The following is a 14,930-nucleotide window of genomic DNA, read 5'->3' as shown; positions in this document are numbered from 1 at the left end:
ATCAAGGAGAAAAACACAAACGCAATTTCCACACAAACGCAAAAGACCAAAGTTTTACAAGAAACGTCAAAACACATCTAAGATGCTTCCGTAACATGTGTCTCGAGTCTTTTGTGTTGTGGGGTATCTTAAGTATCGGCTACTTACTTATAGGGAAACAGTTAACGAATGGGTCGCCGGAATATTGAGCGGGACACCTGCAAATGGGATTGTGATTTCGTACTGTGCACAATGCGTTCTGACCGCAAGTGTTTTCACATGGGTTGCGACATCTCATGTTCACGCAAGCCTTGGTCTGTTCGCAATCAGTGCTAACGAGGCATTCAAATCTGCAGCTCGGCGGGACTCCGAGATAACCAGGCAAACAAGAACAGGAAGCCTGATCGCCGAATTCGCGACAGATGCTGTTGGGTCCACAGGGTGAGGGCTCGCAGGGTTTGACGCGCGCTACCAAGAGGCAAAATAACAAAATTAACAACGTTTTTCTGCACAAAAAAATCTTTTTTTGACAGGAATAAAGCAAAGAAAGGAATAAAGCAGAAAAAAGTTAACTCACGTTGCACACGTGTGCAAAGAGTGAACGGATCGCCCTCGTAATTCTGAACGCAACTACAAGTGGCAACGTGATTGACGACCGTGCATTCTGCGTTTTGACCGCAGATTCTGATGCAGGGATTCACGCATTTGTTATTCGCGCAAGCTTTGTCGTACGGACACTCGGAATTCTGCACGCACTCTGGCCGGCATTCCCGATACGGGTCGCCACGGTATTCGGGTATACAACTACAGACTCCGTTACGGCATTCGGCATTGAGTCCGCAGGGCGACGGATTGCATGGATCTGTTATTACTGGAGGAACGTCTGTATCAGGAAACGCAAATGCAAAGTTAATAATAGTTGTTTCGCATCATTGGTTTGTAAAACTTAACGATATATGCATTTAACAATAACAGTGAAGGTTCTTACGCATGGGTGCCAGGTAACAACTGCTGAAGGGATCGCCTGTGTATCCATCGAGACACGTACAGGCCGGGGTATGGTTGATTACAGTACACAAGGCATTGATGCCACAGGATCCGGGACAAGGGTCTTTGCATTTCTCTCTGATGCAAGCCTTGTCGCTGGTACAATCAGAGTCAACGGAACACTCGACACGGCAATAAGGTGGTGATCCAATGTAATTGGGCAAGCACGTGCAAGACGGATAGCCTCCTCTGTCTTGACACGTAGCAAACGGACCGCAAGGCGAGGGAATGCAAGGGTTCACTTGTTGCGGTAACGTAGGCATCACTGGAATAAAGTCAAGCAATATTTTCTGTGCGTCTCAAAGAACACGTCCTACAACAATGTGACAGTCTCGCGGACAAGTTCGGACTTACAAGGCATATCAAAACACTTGACGAAGGGATCTCCGATCTGTCCGGGTCCACAACTGCAGAACGGACTGTGAGATAGTGTGTCGCATTTTGCGTTGATGCCGCACACACCTGGACACGGATTCACGCATTTCTGATTGATGCATGCGCGATTTGTGGGACATTCCGTGCTGATAACACATTCAGCTCTGCAGTTTGGAACAGTTCCTTGGTAATTGGGCAAGCACGAACAACTGGCTTTTCCGTTTACATTAAGGCATTGACTATTTGGACCGCATGGTGACGGCTGGCAAGGATCGCTTGTAGGTGTCGGAGCTGAGGGAGATTGTTCATGAGACAAAACGTTTCTGTGCACATCGTAAACAAGCGAACATATGTTATCATCCACTTACAGATATCTTGTATGGGCTGGCAATAGCGGAACGGATCTCCAGTGTATCTCAATTGGCAGCTACATGTCGGTATGTGATTGATGACTTCGCAGATGGCATTAACGCCACATGTTCCTGGACAAGGATCTTGACATTTGTTCCTTATGCAAGCTCGATTGGAGGTGCAATCGGAGCTAATAACGCACTCGGGTCTACAACCTTCGTACGGATTTCCGTAGAAATCAGGCAGACAAATGCAAGACGCCGAGCCGAAAACTTCCCGACACATAGCGTTCGCGCCACACGGCGACGGCTGGCAGGGATTTAATGGGACAGGCGATACGTCTACTAGAATAGGGAAGTGATAGGATAAATAAAAAAAAAGAATTACGTTTTTCGTGATACTCGTTTTGCCTCTTCCAAACTTACTTGGTTGCGGATTGCACTGGATAAATGGGTCTCCGGTAAAGTCGTTGACACAAATACATATTGGGGTGTGACTGACAGTTTTGCATTCCGCGTTTCTACCACACGAACCCGGACAAGGATCCCGACATTTTTGGTTAATGCAAGCTTGATGACTGGGACATTCGCCATTACTGATACACTCTGGTTTACATCCAGGGGGAACCCCAATAAACTCGGGCAAGCACGAGCACGACGGGGCGTCATTGATAACTCGGCATACAGCGTTTGGTCCGCAAGGTGAAGGTTGGCAGGGGTTTGCAGGTGGTTGTGGCGGTTCTTTTGCTGCAATCGATAAGAAAAGCGTGCTTATCTCAACATAAGTAAATATCACAGCTTGTAACAGCAAATCTGCGTTTGAGTCGAGTTCTTACGTTGCGGAAGACATTGAACAAACGGGTCTCCCGTGTAGAGAAGCGGGCAGCTGCATATCGGATTGTGATTTACAACGGTGCACTGTGCGGTTAATCCACACGCACCGAGGCACGGATCAATGCACTTCTGGTTGCTGCAGGCTCGATTACGAGCGCAATCGGCGCTTATCAGACATTCCGGCCTGCAAGACGGCGGAACGCCTCTGAAACCGGCGATACACGCGCAAATTGCCTGACCGTTCGACACGCGGCAATGGCTGTTCGGACCGCACGGGGATGGATTGCACGGTTGTTGATCCACGATGATCGTATCTACATAATAATAATCATATTGCATTCGTATTAAAAAATACTTAAGATCACATTTTGAGCGTATACGAACCTTGAATAGGTGTGCACGAAATAAACGCGTTACCGGTCATGTTTCTCGGGCAACTGCACATAGGCAAGTGATTAACGACGTTACACTCCGCGTTAATGCCGCAAGTACCGACACACGGATCGCGACATTTGTGAAGCACGCACGCTCTATCGCGCGGACAATCGGTATTGATAACGCATTCCGGTCGACAACCAACGTACGGATTGCCGAAATACTCGAGTATGCATGTACAAGTTCCATCGTCGCATTGGGCGTTTTGGCCGCAAGGTGACGGATTACATCGGTCTGGAGCTGGTACTAAAACGCATACATTAAATTACAGCGATTTGAAATACTTGCCAATTGTGATAATATAATACAATTAAAAAAATATATAATTCTTACAAGGCGCTTGAGGGAGGACGTTGCAACTGACAAAGGGATCGCCAGTGTATCCTTCGGGACAAGTGCAAGACGGCGTGTGATTAATAACCGAACAACGCGCCAAGAGACCACATGATCCCGGACAAGGATCTCTGCATTTTTCTCGAATGCAAGCTCTGTCGGCGGGACAATCCGAATTGATCGAACACTCGGGTCGACAATTGGGCGGGACACCGATGTAATTCTGCAGGCAGCTGCAAGCTGGCGCATCACCGATAGCTCTGCATAAAGAGTTAGGTCCGCAGGGTGACGGCAAACATGGATCTTTCGGATATTTGTCTTCCAAATCCGAAACTGTGGAAAAGTATCAATATGTGTTGATATTGTTTGTTTTTAAATATAAAACTAAAATACAACTTGAATGCATCAAGTATAATGGGTCTTTGTTTCTAAACATACTTGGTGCTGCAAAACAATAGATGAAAGGATCGCCTGTAAAGCCATTTGTGCAAACACAAATAGGACTGTGATGTACGACTTTGCATTGGGCGTCACGGCCGCAAGTGCCGATACATGGGTCTACACATTTTTGGTTCACACACGCTCGGTTCGAGCCGCATTCCGAATTTACTAGACATTCCGGTCGACAATTTGGCGGAGTTCCTATAAATTGGGGCAAGCAAGAGCAGACAGCTTGGCCGTTGTTGTTAGTGCATTGACTGTTGGGGCCACAAGGAGATGGTTTGCATGGTTCACGTTCTGGTTCGGGAACTAAAACAGCAATGTTGTATTTTAAGTGCGGCTCGGTATGTAATCTTTTATTGTTCTGCTCGATTTTTTCTGTTTTACACTGCACGCGTGTGTAACATTACTTACTGTTAAGAGCCTGATAAATACAGCTTGTGTACGGATTGCCTGTGTAACCGGGAATGCAAGTACAAACAGGAATGTTGTTGACTACTTGGCAATCGGTATTGGTGCCGCACGAACCGACACATGGGTTTCGACACTTGGACCCAATGCAAGCTAAATTGGCGGGACAGTCTGAAGAAATGGTACATTCGGGACGACATCCTTGATAGGGATTTCCAACATATTCGGGCAAGCATGTGCAAGAACCAACGCCGTTTTGTTCTCTGCACACGGCGTTCGTTCCGCAAGGGGATGGTTGACAGGGCTGGCTTGGTTGCGGCGGTTCGCCTAAAACAAATACAGCTTCATGCTCTGTTCGTAACGTCAGTATGAGGTATTTGTAAAATGGGAGATCTCAAAGTTAGCTTATTACAAACTTACGAGGCTTAATTGTACATTGAACAAACGGATCGCCTGTGTAGCCAGTGCGACATGTGCAAGTTGGTACGTGATTAACTACATGGCAATCAGCCAGAACGCCACAAGATCCAGGACACGGATCTCTGCATTTGCGATTAATACACGCCATTTGGTTGGGACATTCACTGTTACTGACGCACTCCGGTCTGCAGTTTGGTGGCGTTCCAATGAATTCTGCTAAGCAAGAACACGAGGGTGTATCATTGACAACTTGACATTGAGCGTTGGGGCCACAAGGTGACGGTTGGCATGGGTTTGTCGGTTTTGGTACGTCCTCCGCTTTAAAATAGAAATACATATGGCTATTATAACCATCGGACACGGAAATGTATTCATAAATATTTGCAATAATTGAGAGAACACCTACGTCTCGGTATACAACGTATGAATGGGTCGCCGGTGAACACGGGAGGGCAGCTGCAGACTGGATTGTGATTCAGTACTTGGCAACGAGCGGATATACCACACGCACCGAGGCAAGGATTGCCGCATTTCATGTTGATGCAAGCTTCGTTCAGCGCGCAATCGGTGTTAACTATGCATTCTGGCCGGCACGCGGGCGGATTTCCTATAAATCCAGGTATACACGTGCACACTGCTTGGTTATTGAAGCTCTGACAGCGACTGTTCGGACCGCAGGGTGACGGATTGCATGGATTCTCAATCATAATATCTGTGAAAATGACATTTCTCCGTATTTATGTCTTTTGAAAGAGCGGATTATAAATTATCTCTCGAACGAACGAACATGCGAGTCTTTACCTTGAATCGGATAACACGCCGCGAATGCGTTTCCGGACATACCGTCCAGGCAACTGCACATCGGGGTGTGATTTATAACAGTGCACTTTGCGTTTTGTCCGCAAACCCCGACGCAGGGATCGAAACATTTGTTACGAATACAGGCTTTGTCTAACGCGCAATCCGGATTCTGCACGCATTCCGGCCGACATTCGGAGTAAGGATCACCGCGATATTCGGACAGACAGGTACAAGCACCATCGCGACACACCGCGTTGGATCCACACGGAGATGGATTGCAAAGATCTTGTGGCACGGGTGGAGCTAGAAATATTATCGCATCTTGAACGAGACTGTTCTGAAGAGATATTCTAATATGTTAAAAATTAGAAGCAACGCAAAAGAAGCTTACGAGAAGGTTCTAAGAAACAACGAGTAAAGGCATCGCCGGTGTAACCGTTTGAACAGACACAGACGGCCATGTGATTGACCACAAGACACTGCGCTCCGATACCGCAAGAGCCTGGGCACGGGTCTCTGCATTTTTGTCTCAAACACGCTCTGTTGCTACCGCACTCGGAATCCACGGTACATTCTGGCCGACAATTTGGAGGGCTGCCAATGTAATTTTCCAGACACGTACAAGTCGGCACGCCGGAATAGCCACTGTCGCGACAAGTGGCGAATGGACCGCAAGGAGACGGAACGCACGGATTTGTTGGCGGTTGAGGGGTTTCTTGATCTATCTCTGCAAGGAACAATTTTCATTCAATCATACTCTTTAAAATTGCGCAAAATTTTGTTCTTACAATTCAAAAAAAAAAAATTTTTTTAATTTGTTTTAATTGAAAATATTTTTTTAACAACACATATCAAATAGAGAATATACTCACGTAGTTGGAAGCATGTTACAAAGGGATCACCAGTAAAACCTTGGTTACAACTGCAAATTGGGCTGTGATTAATCATTTCGCATCTCGCGTTAATGCCGCATATACCCGGACACGGATCGACGCATTTGCGGTTCTTGCACGCACGATTCACCGGGCAATCGGAGCTAACGGTGCACTCGGCGCGACAATTCGGCGGGCTACCGATAAATGTTGATAAACAGGAGCACACCGCTTGATAGTTCAATTCGCGGCATTGACTGTTAAGTCCGCAGGGATTAGGATTGCACGGATTGTATTCTAGCGCTAAAATAAAATATTAAATCAAGTATTAAATAAAATATTAAATCAAGTAAGAAAAAAAATTAAATATTAAAAAAATATTAAAATAAAATATTAAATCAAGTAAGAGACGACAATTTTGAAATGTATAAAAACATTTAAAAAAAACACGTTACTTACTCGTATTTTGCACTATTCTGATACAAGAGACGAATGCATTGCCGGTATATCCGGGTTGACATGAACACAACGGCACATGATTCACTACTTGGCAAATCGCATTGTATCCGCAGAAACCTAAACAGGGATTCTGACACTTCGATCCGATACACGCTCGATTTGCGGTACAATCAGAGTTTATCGTGCATTCAGGTCGACAGCCTTCGTACGGATTGCCTATGTAATCTGGCAGACACGTGCAAGAGCCGACGCCGTTTTGCTCGCGACATACAGCGTTGAAGCCGCACGGCGACGGAACGCAGGGTGTTGGTTTTACGCCACTTACAACGTCGCCTACAAAGATCTCACATATACTTCCAAAGAATGTGAACTACATTTATAATTAAAAGATAAAAACTTTGAAAATTTGAACATTTCTTCGATTTTGACCAATAGACTTACTTTGTTTGGGATTGCACATTACGAAAGGATCTCCCTCGAATCCAGTAAGGCAAACGCACATAGGAGTATGACTTATTACTCTACAGTCAGAGTTAATTCCGCAAGAGCCTGGACAAGGGTCACGGCACTTCTGATTGATACACGCCAAATGCGTGGAGCATTCGCTGTTACTAATACATTCTGGCCTACAATTCGGCGGATCACCGATGAAATCTGGCAAGCAGGAACACGAAGGTGCATCATTTATCACTTGGCATCTACTATTAAGTCCACACGGAGAGGGAACGCAAGGGTTTACTGGTCTTGGAGGTTCTGCCGCTGTTGATAAAATAAAGAATGCAATTTTCCAACAAAATAAAAAAAATATCATTCAACACGCTCTCTTTTGTGAATTACTCACGTTTTACGTAGCACTGAGTGAAAGGATCACCCGTCAGTTCGGAGGGACAAGAGCAAATTGGATTGTGATTAACTACGGTACACTGAGCTCTGATGCCACAGGTTCCGGGGCAGGGGTCTATGCATTTCTGATTGTTGCAGGCCATGTTGGCAGAACAATCGGAACTGATAATACACTCAGCTCGGCAATTAGGTGGAGCGTCCAAATAATTAGGAATGCACGAGCAGACAGCTTGCTCGTTTATCTTTCTACATATGCTATTCGGTCCGCACGGTGACGGGTTGCATGGATCTTTCGGTATGAGGACTGTGCAAATGTTAAAAATAGAAAAATTAAAAGAAACATAAACAGCTGAGAGATCAATCAATCTTCCTCGACACAAATTAAAAGTCATGAAATAAATACCATCCAGTGGGGAGCACATTACGAACGCGTTGCCTGACATTCTTTCTGCGCAACTACAGGTCGGTATGTGGTTTACGACCGAACACAAGGCGTTTTGGCCGCAGATTTGGCCGGAACGACACGGATCTTGACACTTGTTCTTAATGCAAGCTCGATCTCTCGGACAATCCGAATTTAGGATACATTCTGGACGGCAACCTAAGAACGGATCTCCCTGATATTCAGGAAGGCAGACGCATACGCCGTTAACACACTGTGTATTCGCGCCACAATTCAAGCACGGATCCGTCGGCTTAATTGTTGTATCTAAATTTCGAAATTAAATACGAAAAAAAGTTTTAATAAAAAAAACCTATTTTCCAAATTTAAATATTCCATAATAACGCGATTAACCGAATTTTTATCGATCTTACCTTGTTCGGGTGCTGGTCTACACGCTACGAATGGGTCTCCAGTGAATCCACTTAGACAAGAACACGTAGGCAAATGATTAATAACATTACAAGTTGCTTCCAGTCCACATACTCCGTCGCACGGATTACGGCACTTTCTTTGTATACACGCTTGGTTGCTCAAGCATTCTGAATTAATTGAACATTCGGGTCTGCAATTGGGTGGCGTTCCTATATAAGTTGACAAGCAAGCACACGATGCTTGACCGTTAATATCCCGACACTCCGAGAAGGGTCCGCAGGGTGAGGGCGCGCAGGGGTTTACTACCTGGATCTCATTTTTTGCTATAGACATACAAATGTATACACAATTATACAAATTCATTCGCTCTCAAATGTTTTTGGTAGTATTAATATATCGTTTTTCATTCTTACGTGGCATTTCGAAACAGGCAACGAATGGATCGCCGGTAAAATCGATTCGGCACGAACATATAGGATTGTGATTAATTGTCTCGCATCTTGTATTAGAACCGCATAATCCGTGACAAGGATTGCTACACTTGTTATTGATGCACGCCTGATTAAAGGCACATTCCGAACTAACGCTACATTCAGGACGGCAGTTCGGCGGACTGCCCAGGAAGGTGGGCAAACAAGTACAAACGCTCGTGTTATCCACCACGCGACACTTGCTATTGGGTCCACAGGGTGATGGTTCGCAGGGACGACTGACGGCATTTTCTCCTTCTAAAAATAATATTGTGCATTTTGTGGTCACGATTGCGCTTTGCGGTCAACCAAAAACAACAACGCAATTTAAGTTTCAAAATGTTATACCTATTTCTACGGGGCTGCAATACAAGAAAGCGTTGCCTGTGTATCTGGGGTAACAATTACACACTGGCAAGTGATTGACCACCTGACACAATGCATTTCGTCCGCACGATCCCGGACATGGGTCTCTACACTTCATATTTATGCAAGCCAAATTAGCGGGACAATCTGAGTTCAAAATACATTCCGGCCTGCATCCTTCGTACGGATTGCCAATGTAATTCGGCAAACATGTACACGAACCGGCGCCGTTAAATTCCTTGCATACCGCATTGGAACCGCAAGGTGAGGGAGTACAGGGGTCAACAGGTGTTGACGGCAATGGTGTGGCTGAAAGGTTCAAGATGGTTTACATGATACTACGATAATGATTCGACTATTCAAAATTCCACTGGTTTTGGCGTTTAAAAGATACTTACGTTCTCGAAAAACGCATTGTGTGAATGGATCACCGGTGTATCCACTCAAACAAGAACACATTGGTGTGTGACTGACAACGTGACAATTAGCATTCGCACCGCAGGAACCGACACATGGATCTTGACATTTCTGATTGATACAAGCTAGGTAATTGGCACACTCGCTATTACTGACGCACTCCGCCCTGCAATTAGGCGGATTGCCAATAAAACCGGGTAAGCACGTGCATTCGGATCTGTCGTCGCGGGGTTGACAAAGTGAGTTGGGGCCACAGGGGTCTGGTTTGCACGGTGAAGAAGGCACTACCGGTGCTACTGGAGCTAAAACGGCAAAATGATAATGTAGAATAAGAAGAAAGTAGGAAAGAGATTTCTTTAACACGCGTTACTGGGAGTTGCATTTTCCGCGAATATATGACGTAATAAACGCTACTTACGTGGTTGGTAACATCTAACAAAAGGATCGCCCGACTGAGAAGGAGGACAAACACAAATAGGATTGTGATTCACCACGTGACAGAGGGCTCCTAATCCGCAACTTCCCGGGCAAGGGTTCGTACACTTCTGGTTGCTACAGGCCTCGTTCTGCGAACAATCCGTACTAACTATACACTCGGGTCTGCAAGTCGGGGGACTACCGAGATATCCTTTTATGCAAGAGCAGACTGCTTGGTTGTTAATAACACGGCATTCGCTGTTGGGTCCACAGGGTGAAGGGACGCATGGATTAGCAGGTGGCATGTCTGATACACAAAAATAGTAAATATTTAATCTCCGGAAAATTGTTCGCAAAAAAGCACATATGATCTTTTTGCAGATCAATGACGCATGATGTACCTAGCAGAGGAGTGCATTGGCTGAATGCGTTTCCGGTCATGTTTCCAGGACAACTGCACATGGGAACATGATTGATCACGGTGCACAGTGCATTAATCGCGCAAGCTCCGGGACATGGGTCCATACACTTGTTACGTATACACGCTCTATCGCGGGGACAGTCGTCGTTTAGGACGCATTCTGGTCGACAACCTACGTATGGATCTCCTCGGAATTCCGGAATGCAGTTACAAATACCGTTAAAGCATTCCGCGTTGGGGCCGCAGGGTGACGGGACGCAGGGATCTTCAACTGGAGACGGAGTCGCTGCAAAACATAACTGATGTACTGACTATACAGGAATTAAAGATTTTGAACCACGCAGAATAAATCATTTTTTAATAGGCCATACTGAATAGACTTGTAACGCTTACGTGTCACTGGTAACAATGTACAAAGGATAAATGTATTTCCGGTATATCCTTCTGGGCACCTGCACGAGGGAATGTGGTTAATGACTGAACAAAAGGCATTGATGCCACACGAGCCGGGACATGGATCCGCGCACTTCATGTTGATGCAAGCTCTGTCGCTCGCACATTCCGAGTTTATGGTACACTCGGGTCTGCAATTGGGCGGCTGACCTATGTAATTCTCCAAACAAGTACATGCGGGGGAGCCACCGATATTTCTACACTGTGAGAAACTACCGCACGGGGATGGGACGCAAGGATCTCTTTCTACCGGGCTTGGTGGCAATGCAGCTAAAATACATTCGAAGATATGGTTGATGATAATCGTATGACATCGAACGGTACATGTGTTAGGGTAAACAAATTTTACTCTTCATTCAATGAAGAAAATTTGTTCATTTGGTCTTACGTGGAATTGATGTACATATGGTGAATGGATCTCCGCTGTAACCGGGCATGCAACTGCAGATGGGGCTGTGATTAACAACGACGCAATTGGTATTGAGTCCGCATGGGCTTGGGCAGGGATTCACACATTTGTAGTCTTTGCACGCTAACTGCGGAGGGCACTCTGAACTAGCGACACATTCGGGTCTACACGCAGGTGGAGTTCCAATATATGACGGTAGGCATGAACAGACGGCCTGTCCGGATACTTCTTTGCATTTGCTGTTGGGTCCACAGGGTGATGGGGCACAAACGTTCTCGTCTGGGACTATTTCTGGGAAAAATTTGATGTATTAATATAATGTGTAGATACATATAAGTACATATTTATTCATATCTTTGATAAAGTGTATGATTTTTAATAAAAGAATTTTGAAATAAAAATATTATTTTAATAAAATTTAACTTTATCGAACTTACTTTAACTTTAAATTGTAAAATAAAATTTTTTATATAATTTTTTAATATAATTTTTATATAATTTTTTTAATACAATTTTTTTATATAATTGTAAAAAACTAATTAAAAAGTTAAAAAACTATATCTGAAAAATTATAAATTATTACATAAAAATTTTTTTCTACAAGTCAAATAATATTTTAAAAACTTTTAAATTGTTTTTAGAAGATATTTAATAGAATAATAAAAAGCATGTAAAATTTATGCTAAACAGAGAAAATTAGACTCTTTGTGACTTACTCTCTATTGAACAAGTTACGAAGGGATCACCGGTATATCCAGGGAGGCAAGTACACATTGGTTGGTGATTTACAACCGAACATTCAGCATTTTGACCGCACATGCCGGCACAGGGATTGACGCATTTATTTTTTACGCACATCAAGTTGGGCAAACAGTCGGGATTAATGACGCATTCGGGTCGACACGCTAGATATGGATTGCCAATGTAATTAGAAGTGCATTGACAAACTGCAACATCGTCACGTTCTCTACATATAGCGTTTGTGCCACATTCAAAGTTCGCGCAGGGTGATAGTTCTGGTTCCGGTGGTTCTTGTACTAAAACAATGTAAGAGTAGAATTGATTAAGCAACATCGCAGAAACTTGCAAGATCATTTAATTTTGAGGTTGTTCCTTACGTATTATGGAACAGCGCGTGTACGGATCGCCGGTAAAACCAGAGGAACAGACGCAATGAGGTACGTGCTGCACCATGTGGCATTCCGCACTTTCTCCGCATAAACTTGGACAGGGATCTATACACTTTTGTCGTACGCAACTTTGATGGCTAGGACACTCAGGATTGGAGACGCACTCGGGTCGGCAATAAGGGGGCGAGCCTTTGTATTCGAGCAGGCACGAGCAAGATGGCAAATCGTTAACAACTTGGCACTGAGCGTACGGACCGCAAGGTGACGGTTGGCAGGGGTTTACGGGTTCTACAGGTTCTAAAATAGGGCAACAACACGTCTCAGGTTTAATTAGTGGCTAGGACATATATAATATACTTCTCAAACTGAGTTTTTCTTACTCATAATATCACATCTGATGAATGGATCGCCCGTGTATCGTTCGGGACACGAGCAGATAGGATTGTGATTAACAACTACACATTGCGCCTGAATTCCGCATGTGCCGGGACAAGGATTCTTGCATTTTTGATTGGAACAGGCTTCGTTTGGCCGGCAGTCGGAGCTAAGAGTACACTCGGGTCTGCAAAGTGGTGGTGCTCCGAGAAATTCTGGCGCACAGGTGCACACGGCTTGTCCATTTAATTCTCGACATATGCTGTTCGGACCGCAGGGATTTGGATTGCATGGTCTTGTTATGGATGGAACTAATAAATAACATACGTTACCGTAATAAACATGTTCTCGAATGCGATAGTCAGATTTTGTTTCTTGATGTCATACCTTTCATCACATCGCAAGAAATAAATGCGTTTCCAATGGTACCGGCGGGACAACTGCACATTGGTGTATGATTCAATACGTTACATAAACTGTTTTGTCCACAAGTACCTGGGCAAGGATCTACACATTTATTTCGTATACACGCTTTGTTGGTCGGACAATCAGCGCTAAGTACACATTCCGGTCTACAGCCGATATATGGATCGCCAAAATATTCAGGTAAACAAGTGCAAATGCCGTTGTTACATCGAGTATTGGAACCGCAAGGTGATATGCTGCACGGATCAGACTGCTGCACTGGTTCTTCTACGTAAAGGCAATAGCGATGTAGATCAAATTGTGCGTGTGTGCAAAAATATAACTGTAATAGACCATGAAAAGATTTTGCAATAACTTACTGATTGGTACAAATTGACAACCGACAAACGGATCACCCGTATAACTTTCTATACATCTGCAGACTGGAATGTGATTGTGAACAGTGCAATCAGCATTCAGACCACAAGATCCTGGACAGGGATCTTGGCATCTTTCGCGAATGCAAGCCTGATTGCTCGGACAATCGGCAGGAATAACACATTCGGGACGACAGTTCGGTGCTGTACCAATGTAATTAGTCAAACAGGTACAAGATGGATAGCCATTGACATTGCGACATTCCGAATTAGGTCCGCACGGAGAGGGTATGCAAGGGTCCAAGGGTGGACTTGGTAAAGGAGCAGCTACAATAAGCAAGAAATAAAATTTCTGAGTCTTACAGAAAAAAACTATTATTACAAATAAATAAAAGAACATTAATTAGTAGGAATTTTAATTAAAAAAAAAAAGAGTGTATAAAACAATTTTAAAATAAAAGTCGATGTGAAATTTATTCTGCTTACGTGGCACGTATGAGCAGCGTATAAATGGATCGCCACTGAATCCAGGCTTGCACATGCATATTGGGCTATGATTCACAACTCTACATGTTGTTCCCTGACCGCACGAGTTGGGACAAGGATCGACACATTTGTTGTTTTCACAAGCGCGATTTGTCGCGCACTCTGTGCTAACTGTGCATTCGGGTCTACAACCAGGCGGCGCGCCAATGTAAGTTGGCAGACAAGAGCAAACCGCTTGGCCATTGCTCGGCTTACATTGACTGTACGGCCCGCAAGGAGACGGTTGGCAAGGATTGATATTATCGGATACAACCGCTGTAAGAAAATCGGTATTAGCTGTACGTTTAAACGGTCAACACAAAGCTTAAGTGAATTCTTACGAGCTTCGATGATGGGACTGCAATATATAAATGGATTTCCTGTATATCGTTCGAAGCACGTGCAAGTTGGTGAATGATTGATCACGTAGCATTGCGCGTTCTGGCCGCATGTTCCTGGGCACGGATCTTTGCATTTCAAACCGATACACGCCTGATTAGATGGGCAGTCAGAACTGAGTGTACACTCGGGTCTGCATCCCTCGTAGGGATTGCCCAGATAATCAGGCGAGCATGTGCAAGAACCAGCATTTTGTTGAACTCTACATATTGCATTCGCGCCGCATGGGGACGGTGTGCACGGCGTAGATACACTAGGCTGTATGTCGACTAAAATGAAAGAAGTTTCTTTATGTAAATTCGTAAAGAATAAAATTTTAATTTAGAAAATCCGTGCGCGGAGTAAAAAA

At 44.5% G+C, this 14,930-nt stretch overlaps 1 protein-coding gene across 2 annotated transcripts in view; it reads right to left on the bottom strand.

The window, feature by feature from the left end:
• The window catches only part of LOC109860162, an 85,592-nt gene that overhangs the window by 10,577 nt on the left and 60,085 nt on the right, over positions 1-14,930 (bottom strand). The window contains exons 75-109 of one of the 2 annotated variants that reach the window (XM_020439065.1): positions 14,524-14,850; positions 14,144-14,458; positions 13,661-13,984; positions 13,263-13,568; positions 12,881-13,186; positions 12,489-12,797; positions 12,087-12,407; positions 11,350-11,661; positions 10,902-11,231; positions 10,489-10,794; positions 10,089-10,394; positions 9,652-9,972; positions 9,236-9,562; positions 8,831-9,145; positions 8,417-8,740; positions 8,004-8,309; positions 7,599-7,904; positions 7,199-7,516; positions 6,758-7,090; positions 6,299-6,601; positions 5,818-6,153; positions 5,427-5,729; positions 5,032-5,337; positions 4,626-4,943; positions 4,209-4,532; positions 3,792-4,103; positions 3,354-3,686; positions 2,970-3,266; positions 2,588-2,899; positions 2,178-2,498; positions 1,770-2,096; positions 1,381-1,692; positions 968-1,291; positions 557-862; positions 148-447 (exon numbers count right to left, since the gene is read on the bottom strand). In XM_020439065.1, coding sequence (XP_020294654.1) covers positions 148-447; positions 557-862; positions 968-1,291; positions 1,381-1,692; positions 1,770-2,096; positions 2,178-2,498; positions 2,588-2,899; positions 2,970-3,266; positions 3,354-3,686; positions 3,792-4,103; positions 4,209-4,532; positions 4,626-4,943; positions 5,032-5,337; positions 5,427-5,729; positions 5,818-6,153; positions 6,299-6,601; positions 6,758-7,090; positions 7,199-7,516; positions 7,599-7,904; positions 8,004-8,309; positions 8,417-8,740; positions 8,831-9,145; positions 9,236-9,562; positions 9,652-9,972; positions 10,089-10,394; positions 10,489-10,794; positions 10,902-11,231; positions 11,350-11,661; positions 12,087-12,407; positions 12,489-12,797; positions 12,881-13,186; positions 13,263-13,568; positions 13,661-13,984; positions 14,144-14,458; positions 14,524-14,850 — 11,046 coding nt within the window. The remainder of the gene's footprint in view (positions 1-147; positions 448-556; positions 863-967; positions 1,292-1,380; positions 1,693-1,769; positions 2,097-2,177; positions 2,499-2,587; positions 2,900-2,969; positions 3,267-3,353; positions 3,687-3,791; positions 4,104-4,208; positions 4,533-4,625; positions 4,944-5,031; positions 5,338-5,426; positions 5,730-5,817; positions 6,154-6,298; positions 6,602-6,757; positions 7,091-7,198; positions 7,517-7,598; positions 7,905-8,003; positions 8,310-8,416; positions 8,741-8,830; positions 9,146-9,235; positions 9,563-9,651; positions 9,973-10,088; positions 10,395-10,488; positions 10,795-10,901; positions 11,232-11,349; positions 11,662-12,086; positions 12,408-12,488; positions 12,798-12,880; positions 13,187-13,262; positions 13,569-13,660; positions 13,985-14,143; positions 14,459-14,523; positions 14,851-14,930) is intronic. The other variant, XM_020439073.1, reaches the window with a different exon arrangement.

This window comes from Pseudomyrmex gracilis, unplaced genomic scaffold, assembly GCF_002006095.1.
Source record: "Pseudomyrmex gracilis isolate BER0280 unplaced genomic scaffold, ASM200609v1 scaffold_7, whole genome shotgun sequence".
NCBI lineage: Eukaryota > Metazoa > Arthropoda > Insecta > Hymenoptera > Formicidae > Pseudomyrmex > Pseudomyrmex gracilis.
This window is presented reverse-complemented; position numbering and strand designations above follow the sequence as displayed.